Genomic DNA, 25,921 nt, shown 5'->3' with positions numbered 1-25,921 from the left:
CTCCTCATGAAGTTTCAAAAGCACAGATTCAATGTCCATAGGGGATTTTGGCCAGATGTAAAGCTGCATCCAGGCAACAGGAGTCAAAGTAGGCATCTAGAGCTGCAGCCAAACCAGACAGAACCCATGCAGGAGTAGGAGGCTTGCCTGGAGGACGGATAGCATGTGCATTAACCCCTGGCTGCTCTGGAGACCCGAACCATGCCCCCCTCTCTCACCTGGAGTCACTGGAAGGCGAGGTCGGGTCCTGCAGAGGAGCGGAGCTCTGACAGCAACGGTGTCCCTGTTGTGAAGAAAAGCCTGCAGGAAACTCGGCGGTGGCTGAGGCTGCTGTGGATGTGGATGGATGGCGATGACGGCGCTTACGGTGCGAGGAGGAAGACACTGGAGCAGGTGAAGTGGCAGGCTTACTCTGGGGAGGTGGAGAAGACTTGCAGCGAAGCGGGCCGATACCAGGAAGGGGGATCGCTAACTTGGAACCCCGAAATGGCGACCGCTCCCTCTCCTCTGCAGCCTAACGCAAGCTTCTCTCTGCTGCACGTCGGAGGTACTCCCACAGGGTGATCTCCTCTGCCTGGTCCTTCTGGTCGCCTCGTACTGTCATGGAGTGGGAAACAGTAAACAAGACGTACAGAACTTACAGGAGCAGAACAGGAACTAGATGACGGGGATACTTGGAACAACGCAAGAGCATGTCAGGAGAATAGCAGGTATCTGACAGGACGAGGCGACGGGGAACAAATGAAACCGGTGAGCTTATATACAGGGAAGGTGAATGGTGAAACAATGGCAAGGAGAGAGGCGGTTAATCAGAGTGAGTGATGACAGGTGTGATGGCCAGGTGTAGGGGACTGAGGGAAATTAGGTTACTATGGCAATGGGAGCTAGGAAACGCAGAGACAGGAGGGGTAATTAAACACTAAACTAACTGGGAGGAACTGGGAAAAGAAACCTAAACATAAGCTAACATAAATAGTAACTCTAGGAAGAAGTAAATCAAAGGACATGTAAACAAGCACAAGAATCTAAACTATTAACTAAACAAAAGTAAACTACTAATCAAAGGAACAGGGAAAACGTTCAACGGCAAAGTAAACAAATAACAAAGAACAAAATGGCAGATCCTGACGATTCCATTATCAGATGATAGATTGAACAGAGCTATTTGAAATGTTCACTTTTGGGATATTGTTTTAAAACCTAACCCTAATTTAAACAACTTAATCCCTGACTTGTGTGGTGTTTTACAGCGTTCGCAATAATGTTTGTTTATTAATGTTTACTGTTTATATATACTGTACAAATTACAGACAGAATCTTTAAAAAATGTAATTTAACGGATTTTGATAAGAGACCAGATTTATTCGATAGATATCCATTCCATTTCTCTTAAAGGGGATGTATCATTTAAATGCAAATTAGACACTTCACATCCCGCCCCCCCCGCCAGGCTGCGGAGCCGTACAAGATTCCATTAGTTTATTTACCCTCGATAAATATCAACACAGTGATGTCCTTAGGGAGCTAAAAGCGAGCGCACAGCGCTAACATTAGCAGGAGGCACAGAAGCTGTGCTATCAAAACAACAGCCAGTAAGTTATATCAACACCTCAGCAATCAAGCTTGCTGTCATTTTACTGTTATCTGCAGCTTACCTCTTTGCTCTGTCCGTCGCTTCCATAGACAGAAGGAACTGACCCCTCAGACAGACGGAATCTTTCGGCTAATCCTTCTTCATACTGGCCAAGGTTGCTGAAACACTCCTCCCTGAAGTGCTTTGCGCAAACGAAGAGTTTCCCCACTGATGTCACCACGTTTCCATGAAATCTAAAATTTAACCAGGCACTCTGAAGAGGTTTTGATTCTGGGGGAGGGTGTAATGACTGCCGTGGGTTAATACACTCGACAACAGAACATTTAGATTTTTTCCGCTTGCTGCTTCGGCATCCTTCAACTTGAACTACACAAATACTGCAAGAGAGAAAAATGGCGGATTTTCTGGATTGGTTAGCTGGAAGTCCATGGCCATCTTTAGAAGTTCCACAGAAAATACTGTGACATTAACAGCTAAAAAAAAAGTGGATTTTGCATGATATGTCTCCTTTAAATTATTTTAAAACCATGTGTTTAATTTCTTCTTGGTAATAACTGTTTAAAAACTAAGAAAAAACTGCTTGCTTTCTTTTACAGTTTCATCTTACTTACTGGGTAATTTGTTGTATTTAACCTGGTAATTACCCTGTACTTTACCGGTGCTAGTTAATAAACAGGTTAAATAGAAGATTTTACAACACTGCATGAGTTACATGGTAATAACTGTTTAAAATCTAAGACATCGAAGCTTTTCCTTGTCGCTTAAACTTATTAACACCTGCACTTACTGTAATTTGTTGCGTAATTCATTGGTAAATAGTGGGTAATTAAGGGACTTGTTAACAGTAACTTAATTGCAGTTACCCACTAACTAGATGTAATTACATAGTAATACACAGTAACTAGTAATGTATGCCATTTTACTGTGTAATACTTTGGTAAATAGTGGATCATTTATAGTTGGTTAAACAGTAATTTGATTGTAATTACCCACTAAAATTAGTTTTCAATGCATAGCAATACAACATAACTTAGGTAATTAGTGGTAATTACATGGTAAATAAATAATTACATGGTAATACATGGTAATTAGTGCACTGTAAAATAAAGGGTTATCAAATTTTTAATATACTTTTCAATTCAGTTTATTTATAAAGCACAGATTCACAGCACATGTCATCTCAAGGCACTTTACAACATCAGTTTAATCGAATCATACTGATTTCAAGTCAACTACAAACATTCCAGTTGATCCTAAGCATCAAACAGTGCAGTCAAATACAGTTTATTATTCCAATTAGTTGAAAAGATTTCTAAGGAAACCCAGCAGATTGCATTGTGTCAGTGACTTGCAGCATTTACTCATCCTAAATGATCATGTAGTGACAGTGGGCAGTGGCTCGCATTGACTTTGCAGCAATCTGTCATACTGAGCATCCATTTAGAAACAGTGGAGAGGAAAACTCCTCTTTAACAGGAAGAAACCAGCAGAACCAGGCTCAGTATGAGCAGCCAGTCGCCATGACTGATTGGGGGTGAGAGAGGACAGAGCACGCACACGAAATGAACACAGCAGCACTGATCCAGAAGTACTTTCTATGAGAAAGAAAGTAAAACATCAGTGGTAGTAGCTCCTTTAGTGGCCTCATCTAGGAGAGAAACAAAGCTAAGCAGACAAACTGAAATAGTTTTTAAGTCTAGAATATGAAAGAGAGCACATACAGTTTGTCACAGTGAAAGCTCAGCCAGTAGCTACATCTAAGAGAGAGTCAGGTTTAAATACTGAAAGACAGGGCCCAGTGTATCATACGGAGTGTATCAGAAGGAGAGCATTAAGTTGTTCCCAGCAGTATAGCTCAGCAGATGCCCTCCTCCAGGAAGGTGTCACAGCTAAACACAGAGCCAGGCCAGGTGTATCTTCTAGGAAGCGGAAAAAATGGAGAACATAAAGTAAAAAGCTGAAATAACAGCAAATAAGAGATTAGTATGATAATATAGCAGAGTGAGGAAAAGTGGTCACTATGTCCTCCAGCAGCCTAAACCTATAGCAGCATACCTACAGAGATAGCTCAGGATAACCAAGGCCACTCTAACTATGAGCTTTATCAAAAAGCACATTTTTAAACCTGGTCTTAAAAGTACAGACAGGGTGTCTGCCTGACAGACTGAAACTGGGAGTTGGTTCCATGACGCTGCTACAGTGAACAAAGCATGACTGATAGAAAGCGCTCAAATAGCGATGCAGATTACGCTTACTGCAATATTTGTGATGCGAAGTGCAAAGCCAGCAGCGGGAATACTTCTAATCTGACAAAGTACCTGGTTAAGCACAAGATTTTTCTCAAGGCTGAAGAGTGCACAATTTTCATCTGCCTCAGATATAAAGCTACAACCCCGGCATTTGGCACCATTAGCATTCCTGCATCCATTGGCGACTCATTGTCTGCAGCCAGCATAATGGGAGAAGAAATGTTTGTAACAACTTTGATGTTACAATACAAACAGCTGCATGTTGTTTTTATATACTCATTAAAGTTCATATATTGAGAAATAAATTTGTTAATTTGAATAAATCTGATACTTTATTATTAAATGAATTAATATTTGTTACCGCATAAACACACACAATAGTACCATGTAAGGATTATGATTATCGATAAATTAATATTTATAAAAAATTCGAATTCAGTCAGTCAGTCATTTTCTACCGCTTATTCCATAGTGGGTCGCGGGGGAGCTGGTGCCTATCTCCAGCAGTCTATGGGCGAGAGGCGGGGTACACCCAGTCCATCGCAGGGCAACACACAAACAACCATGCACACACTCATTAATACACCTAAGGTCAATTTAGAGTGACCAATTAACCTAACAGGCATGTCTTTGGACTGTGGGAGGAAGCCGGAGTACCCGGTGAGAACCCACGCCTGCACGGGGAGAACATGCAAACTCCATGCAGAAAGACCCCAGGCCAGGAATCGAACCCAGGACCTTCTTGCTGCAAGGCAACAGTGCTACCAACTGTGCCACCGTGCAGCCCCTAAATTCTAATTCAAAAAATCATAATTAAGGAAAATAATTTCTTAACCAAAAATCATTATTTACAAATAGAAATCAAAGATGTCCTCTGGTGTTGTGGTTAAGGACTCAAAGTTCTTAATAATCACAATTAGTTATTCATCACTAATAAATGATAAATTATTAACCAAAAACCCCTAAATGTCACCGTTTATTCACTGCTTCACTGAAGGTGGGGGAACTTCGACCTTGTTTTGACAGATAAATCACTCTTGCACGAAATAAACACGAACGCTTCTCTTAATTATATATATGAAGATTTATTGAAGCCATATAATTCTAATACAGGTCCTTCTCAAAATGTTAGCATATTGTGTTAAAGTTCATTATTTTCCATAATGTCATGATGAAAATTTAACATTCATATATTTTAGATTCATTGCACACTAACTGAAATATTTCAGATCTTTTATTGTCTTAATACGGATGATTTTAGCATACAGCTCATGAAAACCCAAAATTCCTATCTCACAAAATTAGCATATTTCATCCGACCAATAAAAGAAAAGTGTTTTTAATACAAAAAACGTCAACCTTCAAATAATCATGTACAGTTATGCACTCAATACTTGGTCGGGAATCCTTTTGCAGAAATGACTGCTTCAATGCGGCGTGGCATGGAGGCAATCAGCCTGTGGCACTACTGAGGTCTTATGGAGGCCCAGGATGCTTCGATAGCGGCCTTTAGCTCATCCAGAGTGTTGGGTCTCTCAATGTTCTCTTCACAATATCCCACAGATTCTCTATGGGGTTCAGGTCAGGAGAGTTGGCCGGCCAATTGAGCACAGTGATACCATGGTCAGTAAACCATTTACCAGTGGTTTTGGCACTGTGAGCAGGTGCCAGGTCATGCTGAAAAATGAAATCTTCATCTCCATAAAGCTTTTCAGCAGATGGAAGCAGGAAGTGCTCCAAAATCTCCTGATAGCTAGCTGCATTGACCCTTCCCTTGATAAAACACAGTGGACCAACACCAGCAGCTGACACGGCACCCCAGACCATCACTGACTGTGGGTACTTGACACTGGACCTCTGGTATTTCCTTCTCCCCAGTCTTCCTCCAGACTCTGGCACCTTGATTTCCGAATGACATGCAGAATTTGCTTTCATCCGAAAAAAGTACTTTGGACCACTGAGCAACAGTCCAGTGCTGCTTCTCTGTAGCCCAGGTCAGGCGCTTCTGCCGCTGTTTCTGGTTCAAAAGTGGCTTGACCTGAGGAATGCGGCACCTGTAGCCCATTTCCTGCACACGCCTGTGCACGGTGGCTCTGGATGTTTCTACTCCAGACTCAGTCCACTGCTTCCGCAGGTCCCCCAAGGTCTGGGATCGGCCCTTCTCCACAATCTTCCTCAGGGTCCGGTCACCTCTTCTCGTTGTGCAGCGTTTTCTGCCACACTTTTTCCTTCCCACAGACTTCCCACTGAGGTGCCTTAATACAGCACTCTGGGAACAGCCTATTCGTTCAGAAATGTCTTTCTGTGTCTTACCCTCTTGCTTGAGGGTGTCAATAGTGGCCTTCTGGACAGCAGTCAGGTCGGCAGTCTTACCCATGATTGGGGTTTTGAGTGATGAACCAGGCTGGGAGTTTTAAAGGCCTCAGGAATCTTTTGCAGGTGTTTAGAGTTAACTCGTTGATTCAGATGATTAGGTTCATAGCTCGTTTAGAGACCCTTTTAATGATATGCTAATTTTGTGAGATAGGAATTTTGGGTTTTCATGAGCTGTATGCCAAAGTCATCCGTATTAAGACAATAAAAGACCTGAAATATTTCAGTTAGTGTGCAATGAATCTCAAATATATGAATGTTAAATTTTCATCATGACATTATGGAAAATAATGAACTTAATCACAATATGCTAATATTTTGAGAAGGACCTGTATACCATTATTCTGGTCCAAAAAACCTTCACCTAACCAACAAGCCCTATTCTACACAAAAGGGGATAGAAATGACGACCTAACTATAATAATAAAAGAAAATATATGCGCATTGAGTGTCTATGAAGATCAAACCAGCAGTTTTATGGACAAAATGTGCAATTTGGGTTAACTTGTAAAGAGAAGCCCTCCTGGTGTGCTAATGTCTCAATTGCGGCGATTAGCTGGTAAACGGTGGGCCACATCCCTTAGCCACTAGCTGTTTGCCCCAAATCTCCAGTGGAAAAACTCCAGTAATAAAACTGGAACAAAGGAATGGTCAGGCGAAGCCCAGACAGCAGTTGCTTTGAATGAAAACTTTAAAAGTCCAACTTGTAGCTCCTGGCTGATTTGGGATCAGCCAGACAAAACATGAACACGCACGTTTCAGCAGCGCTTGATCAGCAAATAAAAACACAGCTCAGCATAAAACGCTTCAATCAGTATTGCACGCAATAAGTTGATACCTTGGATGAACTACTGGTGATTCTAGATCACCTTAACTATGCCTCATCCTGCCCAGACTTCTAAATACACCTAACCATTTCAATATCAACCAAAAAACAAGAACGAAATTACTTTGACGTTGATTTCTTCTCTCCACCGGTTGAGGATGGGTCAGGTCTGAAGAAAAACGAGGGGGGGAATCATGCGTCCATGATCACCTCAAAAGAAACAGAAGAAAATGTGAAGAACTGTTTAGTCGACTGAATCACAAGGAGGAAAACTCATGGAAATAAAACCTCTGTTGGCTTTTCACCTGCGCTGGGTGTTGGCATGGTCTTCAATTTGTATATGAATCTTCTGACCTTCTTGTATCAAATAAAATTCCAGCTTTCAAGCTCTTCCGGGAATGGCCGTGTGGAGAAAAAGTTCACCTGCGAGCTTTTGTCTCTCTAGATATGCGCCTCCGTAACGGAGACATGCTGGAAATGGCAACGAAAGTTTATTTTCCGCGAGTTTTATAATCCTGGGTGATGTCAGAGGTGCGATGTCTGTTGAGATGCGCATGTTCAACTGTTCGACTAAAATGGATGACTCCAACAACCGAAAACTGGTACTATTGAGTAACGATACCGATTTCCAGGTACTGGGCATCAGTACAGGTCAATCATCAGTTCAAATGTGAAAAGTTCCCTTCCCTATTTGGTACAATTTAGTCACAAAAGTACCATTGTCCTGGCAACCACCAAACCCAGACTTGTCCTTCAGATTACCAGATGGAGAAATCCAATTCATCACTCCATTGAACATGCCTCCACTGCTCTAGAGTCCAGTGGTGATTTGCTTTACACCACTGCACCTGACACTTTGCATTGCTGTTGGTGATGTATGGCTTGGATGCAGCTGCTCAACCATGGTAACCCATTCCATGAAGCTCTCTATGCACTGTTTTTGAGCTAATCTAAAGGTCACATGAAGTTTGGAGGTCTGTAGCTATTGCCTGCAGAAAGTCGGCATCCTCACAGGTGGCATCCTGCCATAGTACTTTTGCTGGAATCCACTGAGATTCTGAATTTTGCCTCCCAGACTGTGTGCTTCTGGTGGCCTCAGCCTTACGCCTCGTCAAGTCACTTCGCCAAGCCTCTTTAAGACAGATCCCTCAAAAGCATGTCCTCTTTTACTGGAGCACCTGCCTGCCTGCTCTCCAACTCCCTCTTCCTCAAATCACAACTCACCAGCTGCTGTGCTCACACTGGAACTTACTTTGCAGTTGATCTTGACAAATTATTTCCAGAATCTCGACTTGTCCTCAAAGTCTTCACTTCAACAATGAACACTAAGCTATTCGTCTCTTTTGTGCAAAGATCAGAATTTGGTCCGGTCAAACCTGACTCCTCTAATTATACGTCTGTTTTCCTGGAGTATAATCCTTACAGTATAAACCTCTTATGTATAAAGAACAGAAAAAAGGAGAGAAGTTGGGCAAAATGTTTGAACGGAAAAAAGATAAGAATAGAGGATAGAAAGAAGAATAAGGAGAATACAAAATGACACCCTAGAAGTCGGCTTCTAAACTTGCAGAATGAGAGAGAAAAATAAATTAGACATGGAGAAACAATAAGCACATAGAAAACAACAACATTACTAAAAGGTACATGGCACTAAGTAAGGAAAGTTGTTTTAGTGGCAACCGCAGCTTAATACAGAGTATGTCTGTATTCCTGAATCCAAACACCCTGGGTGTATGTGTGAGCACATTTGTTTATTTAAGGTTTCTCAATAACAAAAATGTTCAGCAGTGGCTGTGAGAAGCCACAGACCTCCCACCCAGGACCTGAGGCAGGATGACCCGTGCCCAGAGAGAACAGCAGAGGAAAGCCCCAGGATCACCCAGCTGCCACACTGCTGAAGCCCCAGAAAGCTGCAATGAAGAACCCACAGGCACCGCCGCAAGCTGGATACGCCTGGCAATATCTAGCCATGGACCCAGGGACCCAGAGACCCGAGATTCAAGTGCGCACCAACCAGGTCACCCCAAGCAGAGGCCCGACAAAGCCGGGGGGCCTAGCACCCGCCTGAACAGCCAGCCCCAGGTCACAGAGAACCACAAACCACTGGCGGGCAGAGGCACCAGCCACTGGCAGTGTGTGTGACGGAGGGAAGTACATACATTCCCACCCTCATGCATACAAATACAAACACTCACACCCACACACTGTAAACCTAAAGACACACAAAAATAGATGACGTACACTCACTCGCATTGCCCACAAACTCCATTTAACCAAGTCCAGGTACCAGATACCCCAGAGCGAGAACCCCCAGGAGGTGGTCACCATCATTCCAGGGTGGAGACAGGCAGATCACCTGGACCACCAGTCCAGACTAGGGCCAAGCACCGCCCAAACCTTAATGACCCCTAATTCCATCAAAGAAGGGGCCAAAAAAAGGGATCCACCTGGTCCAAATGAGCCATTCAACCAGAGCTATCCCAGGAAGAAACAGTCCCAACCCCACAATGAATTCCAATGTCAACCTCATGAATCTTTCACCCCCTAGGAACCCTAACTTGAAACTCCCCACAGGGCCACCCTAAACACAAATGCCATGAACCCTCTCCCCACAAGAGCAAACCCCAACAAGAGAGCTCCATCCCCAGAAAGCCAATGAAGACACATCAACAAAGCATGAGCACTGCACACAGCCCCCACTTCAAGCATCCTGCCCTCCACCACATAGCAGGCTGTGACGTCAAGACAACGGTCCTGTGTGACCCTAGCCACTGCCCGCGAGCGCATTAAAGCATACAACAGCAAGCCCTGTACCCACATCGGACGTCCCTACCCCACACTAAGACATCAACTCCCCCGTCAAGCAGTACCACTGCAATGTCAGCCCCAGGCTGCAATTTCACAGCCACTGCAATGGCAGCCCAGGGACCAACCAGGTCAGCTTGACCGTCTATGGCTAATCCAAATGCCAGCAACAGCAACTTCACATCTGAAAAGGGACGCAACCCCCCCAACAACCCTAACACACTGCAACCATGCTGCAGCACCTTCCAACCTGCCACATCGACTCCACGTCCCCCTCCCCCCAGATGCAAAGGCGAGTGGAGCTGCACTAAGCCCGCCCAACCACTCAGCCAACGTCAGCAGCCCCAGTCCGCCCTTCCATGACAAAAAAAGTTAAACATGCACCCATGACAGCCAAGTACCCACACCCAGGCCGACCAACCTCCCCAGACAGAGCACAAACCTGCCAGCCGCCCCAGCGCAGGCACAAGAGGCAGGAACCAGGAAGCGAAATCTAAAAATTTGAACAACAACCCAGAGAACGGAAATGCCAGCCCAGGCACCAATCAACCCCCGAGACCTGATGCCCAACCCCAGCCCAGACCCGACCACAGTGTCTGCTCCTCTTCCTGGCCTCCAATCTGTGTTGTTGTAGAGTGCTTTAAAATAGAGATCCACCATTCATTCTGCTTATGGAACAAAGACAGTCTGTTGTTATCCACTGAGCTATCAAACCATTAGTGCCATTTTTACGAGACACGCTTTGTAGAAAAAGAGTGCAGCAAGTACATAGCAACAAATAAACTTTGACTATAGAATATCAGAAATTTTATTTTCTTTCAACTTTCCATATTCCCTGTGTTTACTGCTCATCATCACTGACTACAAATGGGTCACAAATGGTGTCGAGAAGAGTTTGCAACGATCTCTTGAGGGGGTAAGGCATACTCCATCACTCCCTATATTTGTACTACAATGACTAACTGTTCTGTTTCTCCATGTCTCCATGAGTCTCCTCCTCTCTCCTGCTGTACGTATCAGATGTTAAGTTACTCTTCTGCGTCCTTTAGTTATAATGCGACGTGTAATAAATATAGTATTTCTGTAGCTTTGAAGGCAAAGTTGTCAGAATTGGAGGCTGCATGTTCTTGAAAAACCAGCAAATAGCCGAGGCCCCTTAGACAGCGCAGAGCCACCAAAGGTAGCTCTGCTGTCCTCCAGCAGAGCCCCGGTTGGGACCTCAGACCAGCTGGGTGACAGTACATAGAAAGCATAGTCCTAGATCCAAGTCCAATTTATTGATTAATCCCGGGCCATCTAATAGGTATAAACGCTTTGAATATTTAACCCTTCGTTTTCCTCATCCAAATTGCAAAGCACTTAAACCACTTCTGTTTGTTGTTTTGTATCGTCCTCCAGGCCCTTACTGTCAGTTCTTAAATTAGTTCGAAGTTTTTTTTATCTGACTTAGTGTTAAAAACTCACAAGGTCATTAAAGTGGAAGTGATAGCCTACTTATAATATCTTAAACTCAACTGGCTTTTCTAAAAATATCCGCAGACACCACTTTCGTCTTCATCCTCAGCAAGTGAGACAGATTCTCCAGACATGGAACCAGTTTGGAGAGTACCGCAACCTACTCCAGGAGCTGCGTCTGGATAACAGCCACTTTCAGCGGTACTTCCGTCTATTCAGGACCCAGTTTGAGGACCTGCTGTACCCTATGGGGGACGACTCAGCCTACGGGACACCAACTACCGGTGCTGTATCCCTGCTGCAGAACACCTGTCCATCTGTCTTCGGTAAGTAAATAAATCTGAGTTCAACAGAAAAACAGCCAATTTGTAATGTCTACATCTTCTAAATATAATGACATTTTTTTTTTGCCTAAACTTATGGATGAGGACTGCTAAAATACACCAGGCAAGAGCTGATTTGACAACAGAATGTAACATGGTAGCCATAGGTATTGAATAACTATGTAATTTAGATAACGGCTGATAGGCAACCTGGTTTGCTGACATATGCATCTTATAAATACTTAAATATTACCCTGAGCAACTGCTGTGACTTTCATACTTGAATGACAACGTTTGTGCTGAAAAGAGGGTTATAGTGTTTAGTTACCCACTATATTTAATACATCATATAATGGCCTATATTGGAGAGTTTTGCAATAACAATTTGGATATAGTTCATAAGCACTCTCTAGTGGTTTTTGTGTGCTCTGAGCTGGGTGCTTTCTTCAAAATTTTAATTATGGAAACATGAATCTTAAATATTTAACTTAGAAAACAAGTCAATAGTCCAAGTTTTCATTTTCAACATTCAAATCTTTTTAATTTCATTGTTTTGTATAAAAATTACATTATACATAAAAATTAAGTAAAAGCACTCAGAAAAGACTTTCCAGCCTATTGCAGATACACTGTAAAAAAACAACCTATAGTAGTAAGCAGTAGTAGTGTTTCTCTGTGAAGAAACCTCATAAACTAGTACATCGTTTTTTTAGGTCTGTTATTAGATAAAATAAACACTTTCTGTAGAGAAAAGAGTTTTAAATTAACGTTTATGAAATCCATTTCTGAAGTGATCTTGTAAAGTTTGTATATCTGTTATGTTTACTTTTAAATATCTTCTCCTATCCCACTCCTACAGAACAATAGCAAACAGTTTCGATGCAATCTGCTGGGTTTCCTTAGACAGAAAAACTTTTTATCCAATTTGAATAAATAACTAACTTTGATTGCACTGTTCAATGATTAGGATTAATTGGAATGTGTGTACCTGACTTTTGTGAAGTGCCTTGAGACGACATGTGTTGTGAATTGGCGCTATATAAATAAACTGAATTGAATTGACATTAATTGAGTCTCCACTGTCTGCAGCATTCTCCCTCAGGTGGTGGCTGCCATCTGGGACTGCCTGGTGGAGGAGTTCATGGCAGTGTCCTCCACCAAAGACTGGAGGTCCATCGCCGAGGAGTTCCTGCACCGGTGGAACTTCCCTCTGTGCTGTGGCGGTGTGGACGGCAAGCATGTCCAGATGACTGCACCCTCCAACTCCAGATCCCAGTTCTATAACTACCAGGGGGATTTCTCAATTGTCCTCCTGGCAGTTGTGGACGTGGGATACCGGTTCCATGTCATCGATGTTGGGGAGTATGTATCGGATCATTGACGGCGGCATTCTGGCCATCTCTGCCTTTGGTTAGGCTCTGCGGGCTGGCACACTCCATCTGCCCCCTGTCAAGCACCTGCCTGGAGCTGAGCACAAATGTCCCCAGCCCATATCTTCGTGGCCAATGATGCGTTCCCTCTGAGGATGCGGCCCTTCCCTGGACGCAGCCGTCTTTCCCTCGAGGAGCGGGTTTTTAATTAACGCCTCTCCCACACCTGCCTTATGGTGGAGGACTCCTTCGGCATTCCGACCTCATAGTGGAGGTGGTACCGTCATGTCGTTAAGGTATGCACCGAAGTTTTGGAGCTGTGTGTGAAGGCCACATGTGTGCTTCTGTCAGGTCTCTGTGTTGGTGCGCAGTTTGTGTGTATGTGTTTCTTTTCACCCTCTGCTGTAGAGCATTCCCTGGTAGGTGCTGCTGATCAGAGTCTAATCACTGGGCTTCTTAAGGAGCTGAGACTAGGAAGGAGACGTCAGCCCATTGCTACATTTTGAGTGGTAACTGACCGTGGTGTGCAGTGCTTCGCATACATTTTCCTGAGTGTAATCGTGATTTTTTACTTTTGTCTATTTCTCCTTAGACCTTGCCTGTTGGGTTTTTAAGGCTCCTAGTCCTGTGACCTGGTTCCAAGTCAGCTTCAAGGTTTGTTCCTCGTCCCCTACTGTGAGTCTTCCTGCCTCCTCAACTTCTGGCCCCAGCTCGGGAAAGTTTCTTATGGAGACCCATTCTCCTGTTGTTACCTGTCTGTCCCCCCTCCTACGTGGGAATGCTCTAGCTGAGACGTCACTAGAGAACTAAGGGAAAAGAAAAGAAACCGCTGCTGAACTCACACATCCTGCCAACCTCCATCACAGAGGAAGGACTATTCTCCCAAGCGAAACCACTATCGCTCTGGCTGTAAGTCCCTATATAAATCCTCCAGTAAGAAACACCTTCCAATTCTCCTGGGATATCAATAACCCTGTCGCCTTACTTTCCAGAGAAGAACCATTCCCTTGCTGTCGTTGTCTGGATACCTGTCTTGCCTCCGTTCGTTTTCTTCACAAATAAATCTGTTAAAATGCTACCCTGAATTTGTGGTTGTGTTCTCCTCAGAGTTAAAAGAAACGCTCCATTATGACAGCTTCACAACTTTATACATGCTTCAGTGAGTGATGGGCTGGAAAGCTGCCACTGCAAGGTTTGGGTCGGGTAGCTGCCAACAACTCCTCAACAGAGGCAAGGCGTGTCAGGGATGCCCTCAAATAATTCTACATGGCGGAGGGCAGCCCACAGCCTGATTGAACAGTCCTTTTCAGAACTACATTTAAATGGCTTTTTCAAAGCCACCCACAAACCTAAGAGCAAACCTTCCTTTATCCTATGTGTACATGAATGTTTCTGTCCTTTTTATATATGTGATGTTGGGGATTGTAGTGATTGCTTTCCCTTCTTTCTTTGCAGGGACTGCACTGGAACTCAATGCACATCCGAAGAATTAAATGTACTCTGTTGTGTCCTTCTGTGGCTACTCTCTGTGTTGTGTGCCACTTTTTAACTTGCTAGACATACGTATATTATTGTACACCTATTGTGCAAGTTCCATACAAAAAGAAACAAAATAATCTAGAAGTGTTTATGTGCAGCCTTGCTCATGCTCATTAGTCTGTTTACCATGCAGCAGTGGCAATGCAACCATTTTTAAAGTACTTCTAAACAACTTACAAACTTGCTCTCTAAGTCCCAGCAGCAACAGTCACTCAGATAGCGAACCACCAGACCCCTGGTAAAGTCAATTAGCAAGATGCTGGCCACAGTGAAGATCATGTCAATGATGGAAAGCTTCAACATTTCCTGAAAAAGGACAAATATGTTATTATATAGTTGAAATTATGTACATAGAAGATTTGAATACAGAATAATACATCAGAACATTTCAGAAATCACAGTGAACTATGTCCAGCTGCATGAGCATAGATAGATAGTTCTGTCCGTCCGTCCGTCCGTCCGTCCGTCCGTCCGTCCGTCCGTCTCAAATGAAAATTGAACAAGGGAAACCTGTCCAACATAGGTCTCCCAGCACTGGTCCTGCTGAGAGCGTGCATTTTTCTCAAAAGGAGTTGTTTGGTTGTATGCAGTCACAAAGCTGCTCCTGTTGTGGAAGAAGTGGATTGCTGTGGTGATGGTTGCCATGGTGCTGTTGTGATGGTCAGACACAGAGATCCTTGATACCTGGGTAGAGAGGCTGGTGTCAGTCCAGTTACTTGAACTGACTAGAGGCAAAAACAATCATTATAAAGTTAGTACAAATAACACATTATTCCGTGCCATGTTTGCAGGGCAATTTAGGGACCAGGCCAGGCCAAACCGTAAGTCGTAGAGATCTGACATTTGGCACACTGATAGAACTCTTCAAACTAAAAAAAAGTTTCTTGGCGGTATACCCTAAAACACAAAGGAAGTCGCCCATTTTGGATCAAAGGTAATTTTTAGCCGTTTTTGACTTTTACTCACCTCGAACTTTAACAAACTCCTCCTAGGGATTTGACCTTTCAGCTTCATATTTAGTCAATATGCAGGTGAGGCATGGGGGATTAAAAGTTATCGTGAGTTTTTTAGCATGTTTAGGGGGCGTGGCTGGGGCACGAACTTGGCATTCGCACCCATAGAAAAAAGACACTATAACTTTTCCAAAGAAATGCCAAATTACACCAAAGTTGGCATGAAGGATGACCTTTGGCTTTCCGATCCTATGGGATCATATGCTGACATAATCTAAGCCCCGCCCCCTCAGACCAGGAAGTCACTTTTTTTTTCCTGGGAAAGGTCGCTATCTGGCTGTCTACTATCAATCGGGTTCAAACTATGTGAGGTGACTGATATCTAGTGGGTCTAACTTCGTTTGAAGCACAGTCACTTTTTATAAAAGGGCATGGCTGTGGTGGTGCAGTGAAGTTTGATGCCATGGCCATAAGTTTGGCTCTAATTTATACATATATCATCTGAACTGCACTAAATTCAATACAATTGATCTAAGTCCAGTCCCCAAAAGAGATCCGATGAGATTTTTGGTGGGCATGGCCTAATTTGTCCACAGCGCCCCCTAGAAAATTTTTACAAATCACTCCCAGGCCATGCTTTGACCGAGGATTCTGAAATTTGGTCAACATATGTAACTTCTCAGGACCTACAAAAAAGCATCTCGGAGCCTTGGTCTAAACCAAACAGGAAGTCAGCCATTTTGGATTGAAGTTGCGATTTTGACGCCAGTTTTGCCGTTTCTAGCCTCTGTATCTGAGCGCACTCGTCCTACAGCTTTTGACTTCGAGACTTGAAAATCCCTCTGTATACTCTTCAGATACTGGGGATCAAAGGTTATGAAAAGCTTTTTGCTACATGAAAGCGTGTGGGTGTGGCCAGGCCTCAAAATATGACTTCTTGCCATAAAAAACTAAATTAATATAGCTCTAACAAGGAAAGTCACAGAGACACCAAACCTTCTGGGATTGATCCACTTTGGGCCCCAAACCATATTCAATGGTCAAATGCTGACATCATCGAAGCCCTGCCCCCTGAGACCAGGAAGTGTCATGTTTTACTATGGATGGTCTTTATTTGATCCCCTTCACCTAATCAACATAACAAGGAAACTTGAACTGCTTTATCTCCCTCATACATCATCGAATCCACTTCAAATTTGCTATGCATCAGTGTGGACAAATGCTGAACACAATGCTATGGTCAACTTAAGACCTCACTTCAGTTCCACCCACTTAGAGCAGTAAGTCATATGTTTCACTGTTAGATGTCCATTTTTAAAACTCTCACTCAGGCAAGCATCAGCCTGTTTTTCTTTGTCATCCCCCAAAGAACTCCAATAGATTACATTAGAAGTTGGATCAGCGGCCCCCCCCTAGAAACTTTAACCACTTTATTTCCTTCATATATCATTGGATGTGCTTCAAATTTGATATGCATCATTACGGACAAATGCTGACAATTTCGGCACAGTGAATTGATGACATCACTTTAGCACCGCCCACAAACAACCAAGTGAGTGCAGCTTCCATTGGGACGGTTGGACTTCACCCTACAGGTCCTTCTCAAAATATTAGCATATTGTGATAAAGTTCATTATTTTCCATAATGTCATGATGAAAATTTAACATTCATATATTTTAGATTCATTGCACACTAACTGAAATATTTCAGGTCTTTTATTGTCTTAATACGGATGATTTTGGCATACAGCTCATGAAAACCCAAAATTCCTATCTCACAGAATTAGCATATCATTAAAAGGGTCTCTAAACGAGCTATGAACCTAATCATCTGAATCAACGAGTTAACTCTAAACACCTGCAAAAGATTCCTGAGGCCTTTAAAACTCCCAGCCTGGTTCATCACTCAAAACCCCAATCATGGATAAGACTGCTGACCTAACTGCTGTCCAGAAGGCCACTATTGACACCCTCAAGCAAGAGGGTAAGACACAGAAAGAAATTTCTGAACGAATAGGCTGTTCCCAGAGTGCTGTATCAAGGCACCTCAGTGGGAAGTCTGTGGGAAGGAAAAAGTGTGGCAGAAAACGTTGCACAACGAGAAGAGTTGACCGGACCCTGAGGAAGATTGTGGAGAAGGGCCAATTCCAGATCTTGGGGGACCTGCGGAAGCAGTGGACTGAGTCTGGAGTAGAAACATCCAGAGCCACCATGCACAGGCGTGTGCAGGAAATGGGCTACAGGTGCCGCCTTCCCCAGGTCAAGCCACTTTTGAACCAGAAACAGCGGCAGAAGCGCCTGACCTGGGCTACAGAGAAGCAGCACTGGACTGTTGCTCAGTGGTCCAAAGTACTTTTTTCGGATGAAAGCAAATTCTGCATGTCATTCGGAAATCAAGATGCCAGAGTCTGGAGGAAGACTGGGGAGAAGGAAACGCCAAAATGCCAGAAGTCCAGTGTCAAGTACCCACAGTCAGTGATGGTCTGGGGTGCCGTGTCAGCTGCTGGTGTTGGTCCACTGTGTTTTATCAAGGGCAGGGTCAATGCAGCTAGCTATCAGGAGATTTTGGAGCACTTCATGCTTCCATCTGCTGAAAAGCTTTATGGAGATGAAGATTTCATTTTTCAGCACGACCTGGCACCTGCTCACAGTGCCAAAACCACTGGTAAATGGTTTACTGACCATGGTATCACTGTGCTTAATTGGCCTGCCAACTCTTCTGACCTGAACCCCATAGAGAATCTGTGGGATATTGTGAAGAGAACGTTGAGAGACTCAAGACCCAACACTCTGGATGAGCCAAAGGCCGCTATCGAAGCATCCTGGGCCTCCATAAGACCTCAGCAGTGCCACAGGTTGATTGCCTCCATGCCACGCCGCAATGAAGCAATCATTTCTGCCAAAGGATTCCCGACCAAGTATCGAGTGCATAACTGTACATGATTATTTGAAGGTTGACGTTTTTTTTATTAAAAACACTTTTCTTTTATTGGTCGGATGAAATATGCTAATTTTGTGAGATAGGAATTTTGGGTTTTCATGAGCTGTATGCCACAATCATCCGTATTAAGACAATAAAACCCCTGAAATATTTCAGTTAGTGTGCAATGAATCTAAAATATATGAACGTTAAATTTTCATCATGACATTATGGAAAATAATGAACTTTATCACAATATGCTAATATTTTGAGAAGGACCTGTATTTTTGAATGCTTCTCGCCAGAGGAGAGCTCTGCATGACCGACTATCGCATGACAGTCACTCACGGTGTCACCTAGTGGCGACGTGTGGAATTGAGCGGCAGCCTTGTTGGTGGCATGTAGCAATGCCTGGTTCCCGCTCGGTCGCTACACAGGCCGAGCGGTGCTGACCTGCGAGGGCCTACAATGCTGCTTGCAGCTTTAATTATATATGTTTCTGCAGATGCAGAGGCAATCTTCTAGGGCATTATTTTGTATTCTCTCCACCCATCTTTCTCTGCCTTTTGTTATTTTCTACTTTTCCCCCTTTTTCCTTTTTGCCTGACCTCTCTCTCTTTGTTGTTTCTTTTTTTTTCCTTTTCAAGCGGAGCATTATAGGATTAGCCATAATGCTTTACTTGTGAAAGTAAATCTGTTGGGCTTCTTCTTGGCACTCAAACAGCAGTTGCAGTGCTACTCTGCTGGACAGGACATGTAATGAAAACAAAAAAAAGAAATGAGGGTGCGTTTGTGTGTGTGACTAGACGTATGGTTGAAATATTAACATGAGATGTTTAAAAGTCTTATTGCTGTTGGGGTGAAGGTTCTCCTGAGCCAACTGTTGCGAGCACTGGTTTGACTCTCCAGGATGCAATGGAAAGGGTTCAGAATGACATAATACCACAAATCTGAGAAGGTCCAGCCTCATCCCAGCATTGAGCTGGCCTATTGGCCGCATGAACCAGGAATGAAAAAAAATTTTCTTCCACATAATATAAACTACACAGCAAACTGTTGTGAACCCAGCCATGAATAAAAAAAAAACGTGTAGCAGGATGAATTAAGCCTGCTCTCAATGATTGAGGACACCTGGATTGTTTCCAATTAGCTGCCAACAGGGGTGCTGTAAGGAGGCTTTTTTTCACCTGGCTCTCGTTTAATCCACCTTATCTGTGAATTTAGAAAGAACTGCTTGGTGGGTTGTAGTACTAACTTCTCCTTCCCCTGGTGATTATAGCATGTAAGACAGGGTTTGTATTGTGCTCATTATCAAGATTTCTGTATGAAATCACTGGCAAGTTGATCCTCCTGTTGCTGTTTGGCCAGAAAGCGCTCACTGGTTCAGGTGGAGTAATTCAGAGGGCCTGGCAGGTAAAATCTGCTTATTCTTTTGCACTTTACCAATTACCACCACAACAGGAGGCCCACCACAACTACCATTTATTAAATTCAATTTCATTTCAGACAGTGAAGCTGCTGCAGCTTAGCAGAGACCCTCCTGCTTTGTTTCGTGTCTATATTTTGTTTTTCTTTGCTTGAGGATTTTGCTGATTCCTTTTTCTTGTATTTTGTTTGGGGTTCTTATCCAGCGTGGCCTCATGCCTTACTGTTAGCAGTCTTAGAGTTCTAGGCTCTTTAACAAGCCTTGATTTTAATAAATGCATGTGTTTGAAGGTCCTCATTTTCTTTAGTAAATGTTGTTTAATTTTCTGAATTGTTTTTTTTTTTTTGGTATAACCTAACCCTCCTTTCCTTGTGTTCAGGTGGTGAGCTGAAAGTGGTGAAGGGCTTTCAGGGGGACTGGTCTTTTGTGCTGTGCAAATGGTTGGTTCCCTTTATGATTGAGCACTTGTCCACAAATGTTTGGGGTGATTTATTTGCTTTATTCTCTTTTTATTTTAGTTTAGGAACCAGTCTTCCCAGTTCGGACAGCCCTCCCCTGCTGGTAGGCCTCAGTCTGGCAAATTTCCCCTCTCCTTTCCAGTGTGGTTGGATTTGGTTTTAAATGTCTTTTAAAGAGAACTAGAAACAAATGCAATTCTTTTGTGGAACCACGTCTCTCTCATTGGTGTACAAACCAGAGTGCCTTACTGGTGCTGTAACTGTCTCCTTGGGTGCAATTCCCAAGGTGGTATTGTTGACCCTGATCATAGTGGGGCAAGTGAATTTAAAGGGCTAGTTTATATGGCTAGTTATTTGTTCTGTTGTGTTTTGTAGTTGATATAAACTTGTTTTAATGAGTGTTTTAAACACAGATCAGCCAATGCTCATATGCATCTTAATCTTTGTATTAATGGTATTTCAAGTACATGTGAACTAAGCAGGGTTGGTAAATAAGTTACTTTCCTTTGTTAACCAAAACTGCTAATGATGGCATAAAGTAAAATGTTCATATATGACTGGTCGCCATCATATAAGAGACAGACATTTCTCTCCATTTTAGTAGTCTATTATTCCATGTGTTGCATAGTTAAAACAAAAGGTTGATTTCTAATTTAGCAAATAGTTTCAAATATTTAATTAAAATATTTTATCGGCTCTTCTGATTTTGCATTGTGGACAGTTGTTTGAAGACATGCCAATTACTGTTAAGTTCTAAGACAAATGTGACTAATTTATTTGAGAACTAACTTGTAAAACTGATTTGTTGTCATTTCTAAATTCCTCAAGATAAACTTTGGTTCTCAAACATAGATAACATTGAATGGTAATTTTGCATTATTGGTTATGGTTTTTAACCCTTTTTTCTTTATTTGTTTATTTTTCATGAGTTTTCTATTCACTAGTACCTGTGCTCAACTCATTCTTTCATCTATTGTCCTGGAAATACCACCTCCATATTGGGGTGGTATTTCCAGGACAATAATTGACTGATCAAGGCATCATGATGGAACAACAAAACAAATGTAACCTTACTTTAAATATGTACTTTACTTTTTTGAGGGGGATTGTAGCCTCTCTCAGAGCCTTTAGCTGATGCAGAACCTTTATCAGCTGCGACCAAAGCTGGAGTTAACAAGAGGTTCATGGCTAAACACAGGGCTGTTAACTGGGCAATGCTGTTTCCCCTATAACGCTACATTTTCACCTATCCATGGTTGCTTCAATTCAGTTTCTTTATATAGCACCAATTCACAACAAATGTTGTCTCAAGGCAAGTTTATTCATAACAAATAATTCAAAGTGCTTTACATGCTCAAATCATAGGAACCTTTTAACCTTGATTTAAAGAAACTCAGTATTTCAGAATTTTTGCAGTTTTGTGGAAGTTTGTTCCATGTTTGTGGAATATAAAAAGCATTAAAACCAAATGCTGCTCCTCCATGTTTAGTCCTGGTTCTGGAGATGCAGAGTAGACTTAACCAGAAGAACTGTGTAGTGAAGATTCTGGCATACTAACTAATTACACGGTCCGTGCGGTTGGCGTCCAACATCTTAGAGGTACAAGTGGCGTTCAGCCACACAAAATTGAGCAATAACAGGTCTGTGATGCCCTTAGATATCTGGGACTGCACGCACACCACACGGATGGATCAGCGTGCGTCTACCCTTCACCGTGAGGCGTGGGTAACCTGTTGAACCCCACTCGGGATAGGGATTGGGGTTTGCAATTGTTTCCCATGAATGAGGAATTCCCAGTTAGGAGCCCTTGGTCAAGGATGAATTCAACTCCCACCTCGAGGAAAGCTTTGACTAGATTTAGGGGGAGGTCGCAGACAGAGTCTGAGTGGACTATGTTCTCCACCTCCATTGTCGATGCTGCCACCCGTAGCTGTGACCATTAGGTCGGCGGTGCCTGTCACAGTGGCAATCCCCGAACCTGTTTGTGGACACAGGCAGTAAGGGGTGCTGTCAAGCTGAAGAAACATGTTGGAATATAAGTATTTTGGGTTGTTTGAACCTGACAAAACATTCCTGTTGTCTGTGGTTGGCTTGTGGGACTCCTGATGCAGCCAATGTGTACCATGAGTCCAAGCATGGTGCAGCCTGAGCTGTGGCAGAGGCAAGAACTCGGGCCTGGGAGGAGTTCAGGAAGGCCATGTTTGCTACTGCATTTGTTAAGACATTTGTGCATCACAAATAGGTTGTACATATTTTGAACAAAATGCTTTCTATTCACAAAATCATATTTACTCACAGATTGTGCCCTTATAGCAGTATTAGTGCAGTCCACAGTTCAGATTACATTCAGCAAATGAAAGCCATATTTTATGGGAACTTTATATACCTGAGTAACATACCGATGAAGCCATCTTGGCATGGCACGACTCAGGGATGACTTTTAAATACCTGACCTGTCAGTGAGCTCCCTCTGAAAAACTCTGTTTGACAGGACTGTAGCGTAATGAAAACTTGAACTGGCAGCAGCAACCGATGGGTCCTACTGGTTTCTCTCTGTAACACTATAACCAGCTCCACACAGAGCTCCAAAATAATTGCCCTGGGCAATCTAAACTGGCTAAAAGCCATGCATTCTCATGTGCCAGCAGTTCACTACAATCTCTGAAAAACACGCTCTCTCGATGCGGCCGATGCACATTTCCATCTACACGTGACATAAACACAGTAAGTTTTACAATTTACATATGACTGGGGTTATTTCCATCATTTTCTGAGGTGTGTTAAATTATTTTATGATGCTAAATGTAATTAAATTTCAACACTCAAGTTTGAACCATAGAGTTTCAAACTCCTTAAACAACACTGGGTTTGATACTCCTTGAATTAAAATAAAACTGAATGGAGTCATATTTCTCTGAATTTAGGTGAGGTTTAGTTCTTTGTGATTTATTATTGTCAACTGAAAAAGTTTGCTTGGCTGCCACATACTTTGACGCAATGGTAATTTTTGTACATGCCGAGTTCTGCGTAATATTGTGCCACAAGGTTTTTGTGTGTACACGTTTTATACATGAGGCCTCTGGAGAGCAGGACTGAGCAGTATGATCCTGCACACCGGCTTTCTAATTTACCAGACTCTCTGAGACACCACCTGAAATCACTGAGGAAACTCGTTGTGCCATAACCTTCTAGATCGGTTACTTCCACGGCCAGCAACCCAGATCCACACCCTCCAAACCTCACGCAACCTGTCCACCTACAATGCTCTAGGCTTCATACTGGAATGCAGCGCACCACACAGATCAGCCTTTTCAGACTCAGCTAGCTCCCTCCTGGCTCTCACCTTGATAACTACTACAGTAAGGCACAATCAGTCTTAATCATCCAGTTCAGCTGCATAATTCTTTACTCACCTCTTGCCTCGTCCTTCACAGCCCTCTGCTGTCTTGTAATTTCATAACTCCTCGCAGACCCAGTCACTATCCTACCAGAGGTTTTTTCAATAAAACCAGTTAAAGGTTCTTAGGTGGCTCCTGAGAGATATTTGCATGTGTGTCCAAAAACTAAATAGTGTCATCTCCACTCACAAAGCTGTCTTTAGAGCTCTTAGCAAACAGCAAAACTCTACAAATGAACGCCTAGATCAACTTACTACCATGATCCAAAATTTACAGGCTAATCTCTCTCCTTCTACTGCCCCTGCAGTAGAAGGAGTAGAAAGAGAACATTACTAGTTCCGCCTCTCTGCCTGCTCAGACGATTTTCTCCTAAGCTCCCTGCTTGCATTCTTTTACTCCTAACTTTTTATCTCTTGGCCAAAATTATGGAAATATTGGACTAAAACAACTTCTTACCAGCGACTCCCAACGATTATTTTTTTTTTTTTAAAAGGACTTTGATGTTTTTATAATCGAACTCGAAAGCAGGACAAGTTGACGCCAGCTAATCAGCACAAAATGCCTCCCTTCACCACAGAAGACTTCGACAAACTTTTACAGAAATTGACTGTTTTGGAGATAAAAACCCACCAACTAGAAGTGAATGTGGAGGTGAATATGAGGTACAACGATGATTCAACTCTGCCTGTGATCCCAAACAGTGACAGCCAGCTCAACAACTCAGCCGGCAATCAGAACACTGAGAATAAACCTACCGGTAGCACCCCTTGGATGTTTTAGGGGCATGGCCAAAAATCAAGGTGGATGACTCACTGGAAGATCTCAGCAATTAAATAAATTAGAATAGCCAGAATTACAGAGAAATGTCCCCGTTTCCCCTGGGAAAAGGAGACTTCAACAGCGAGCTGCTGTCACAAGAACTGATAGGAGTGAGACAGCTGGAAATAATGGAGTTCTCCAAAACAGATTTGCCTCACTACAGAACGAAAACCAGGAAAACTATCCATCTTCTGAGAACAATAAAAGGTTTGAGAACAACCTTCATTCTAAACAGTCTTCTCCTAAGCTGTCAGAGAAAAAGCGACCCACCAGACCAAGAATCCTAATTGTGGGCAACACAGCTGTGGATGGGATTAAAAACGTCTGCAACAAGAAAAACACAGAAGTTATGATTGGGACCAGTAACGTGGTGTCTGATATCTCAGAGAATATTCTTGCAATCACAGAAAAGCGCCCGTCTCTAGAAAACCTTATTATAGCAGGTTGACAGGTTAACAAACCCTCCTGTAACTGTAGCATCTGAACTCCATTCTACCAGGGCCTGCAATGAATTTGTTAAATTCTTTACTGAAAAAAACCAAAAGATCAGAGGGGCAGTCAGAACATCCACATCAACTCCAGTACCAATGTTGTCTTCAACTAGAACTGATTTTAACAAAATTTCCTAACTTCACCAAATAAACTACAAAATCTTAGAAGAAATCGTACAGCAACTAAGCTCTTCTTCCTGCTGTCTCGATCTTTTACCCACAGCTTTCCTTAAGAAAGCTTTGCCTGTAATAACATCTGATTTAACACAAATAATAAGCACGTCCCTTTTGTCAGGTTCTTTCCTCCAGGCCCTAAAAACAGCAATTATCAAACCTCTATTGAAAAAGAGCAACTTGGACAAGCTGCTACTACAGAACTACAGGCCTATATCAAACCTCCCCTTCATCAGTAAGATCATTGAAAAAGCTGTGTTTCAGCAGTTAAACAACTTCCTAACAAGGACCAACCGCTTCGATGTCTTCCAGTCAGGTTTTGCTCACCACAGTACAGAGACTGCTCTTGTCAAGGTGTTCAATGACATCCGTATAAATGCAGACTGTGGAAGAACCACAGTGCTGGTATTATTGGACCTTAGTGCAGCATTTGACACTGTTGATCACTCCATTTTATTAGAGCACCTGGAAAACTGGGTTGGCCTTTCTGGTACAGCACTCAACTGGTTTAAATCCTACTTGAAGGACAGGGACTTTTTTGTGTCAGTAGGTAACTTTACATCAGAGACCACAAAAATCACATGTGGCGTTCCCCAATGGTCCATCTTAGGGCCCCTCCTATTCAATATCTACATGCTCCCCCTAACTCAGATTTTAATAAACAATAACATAAGTTATAACTATGCAGACGACACACAGCTATATGTTACGATGTCACCAGATAATTATGAACCCATTCAAGCGCTGG

At 42.9% G+C, this 25,921-nt stretch overlaps 1 protein-coding gene and 1 long non-coding RNA gene across 2 annotated transcripts in view; one reads left to right on the top strand and one right to left on the bottom strand.

Moving 5' to 3' along the window:
* LOC124866730 (transmembrane channel-like protein 3) overlaps positions 1-25,921 on the bottom strand; it is a 146,244-nt gene that overhangs the window by 54,840 nt on the left and 65,483 nt on the right. The window contains exons 15-16 of the mRNA XM_047362652.1: positions 15,045-15,218; positions 14,712-14,840 (exon numbers count right to left, since the gene is read on the bottom strand). Of these exons, the coding sequence (XP_047218608.1) occupies positions 14,712-14,840; positions 15,045-15,218 (303 nt within the window). The remainder of the gene's footprint in view (positions 1-14,711; positions 14,841-15,044; positions 15,219-25,921) is intronic.
* On the top strand, positions 18,700-21,454 carry LOC124866731. Its single transcript, XR_007037891.1, has 3 exons — positions 18,700-19,820; positions 20,213-20,273; positions 20,352-21,454. It is a non-coding gene; the product is annotated as an uncharacterized LOC124866731 (long non-coding RNA).

This window comes from Girardinichthys multiradiatus, chromosome 4 (genome assembly GCF_021462225.1).
Source record: "Girardinichthys multiradiatus isolate DD_20200921_A chromosome 4, DD_fGirMul_XY1, whole genome shotgun sequence".
In the NCBI taxonomy this organism is placed as follows: Eukaryota; Metazoa; Chordata; class Actinopteri; order Cyprinodontiformes; family Goodeidae; genus Girardinichthys; species Girardinichthys multiradiatus.
This window is presented reverse-complemented; position numbering and strand designations above follow the sequence as displayed.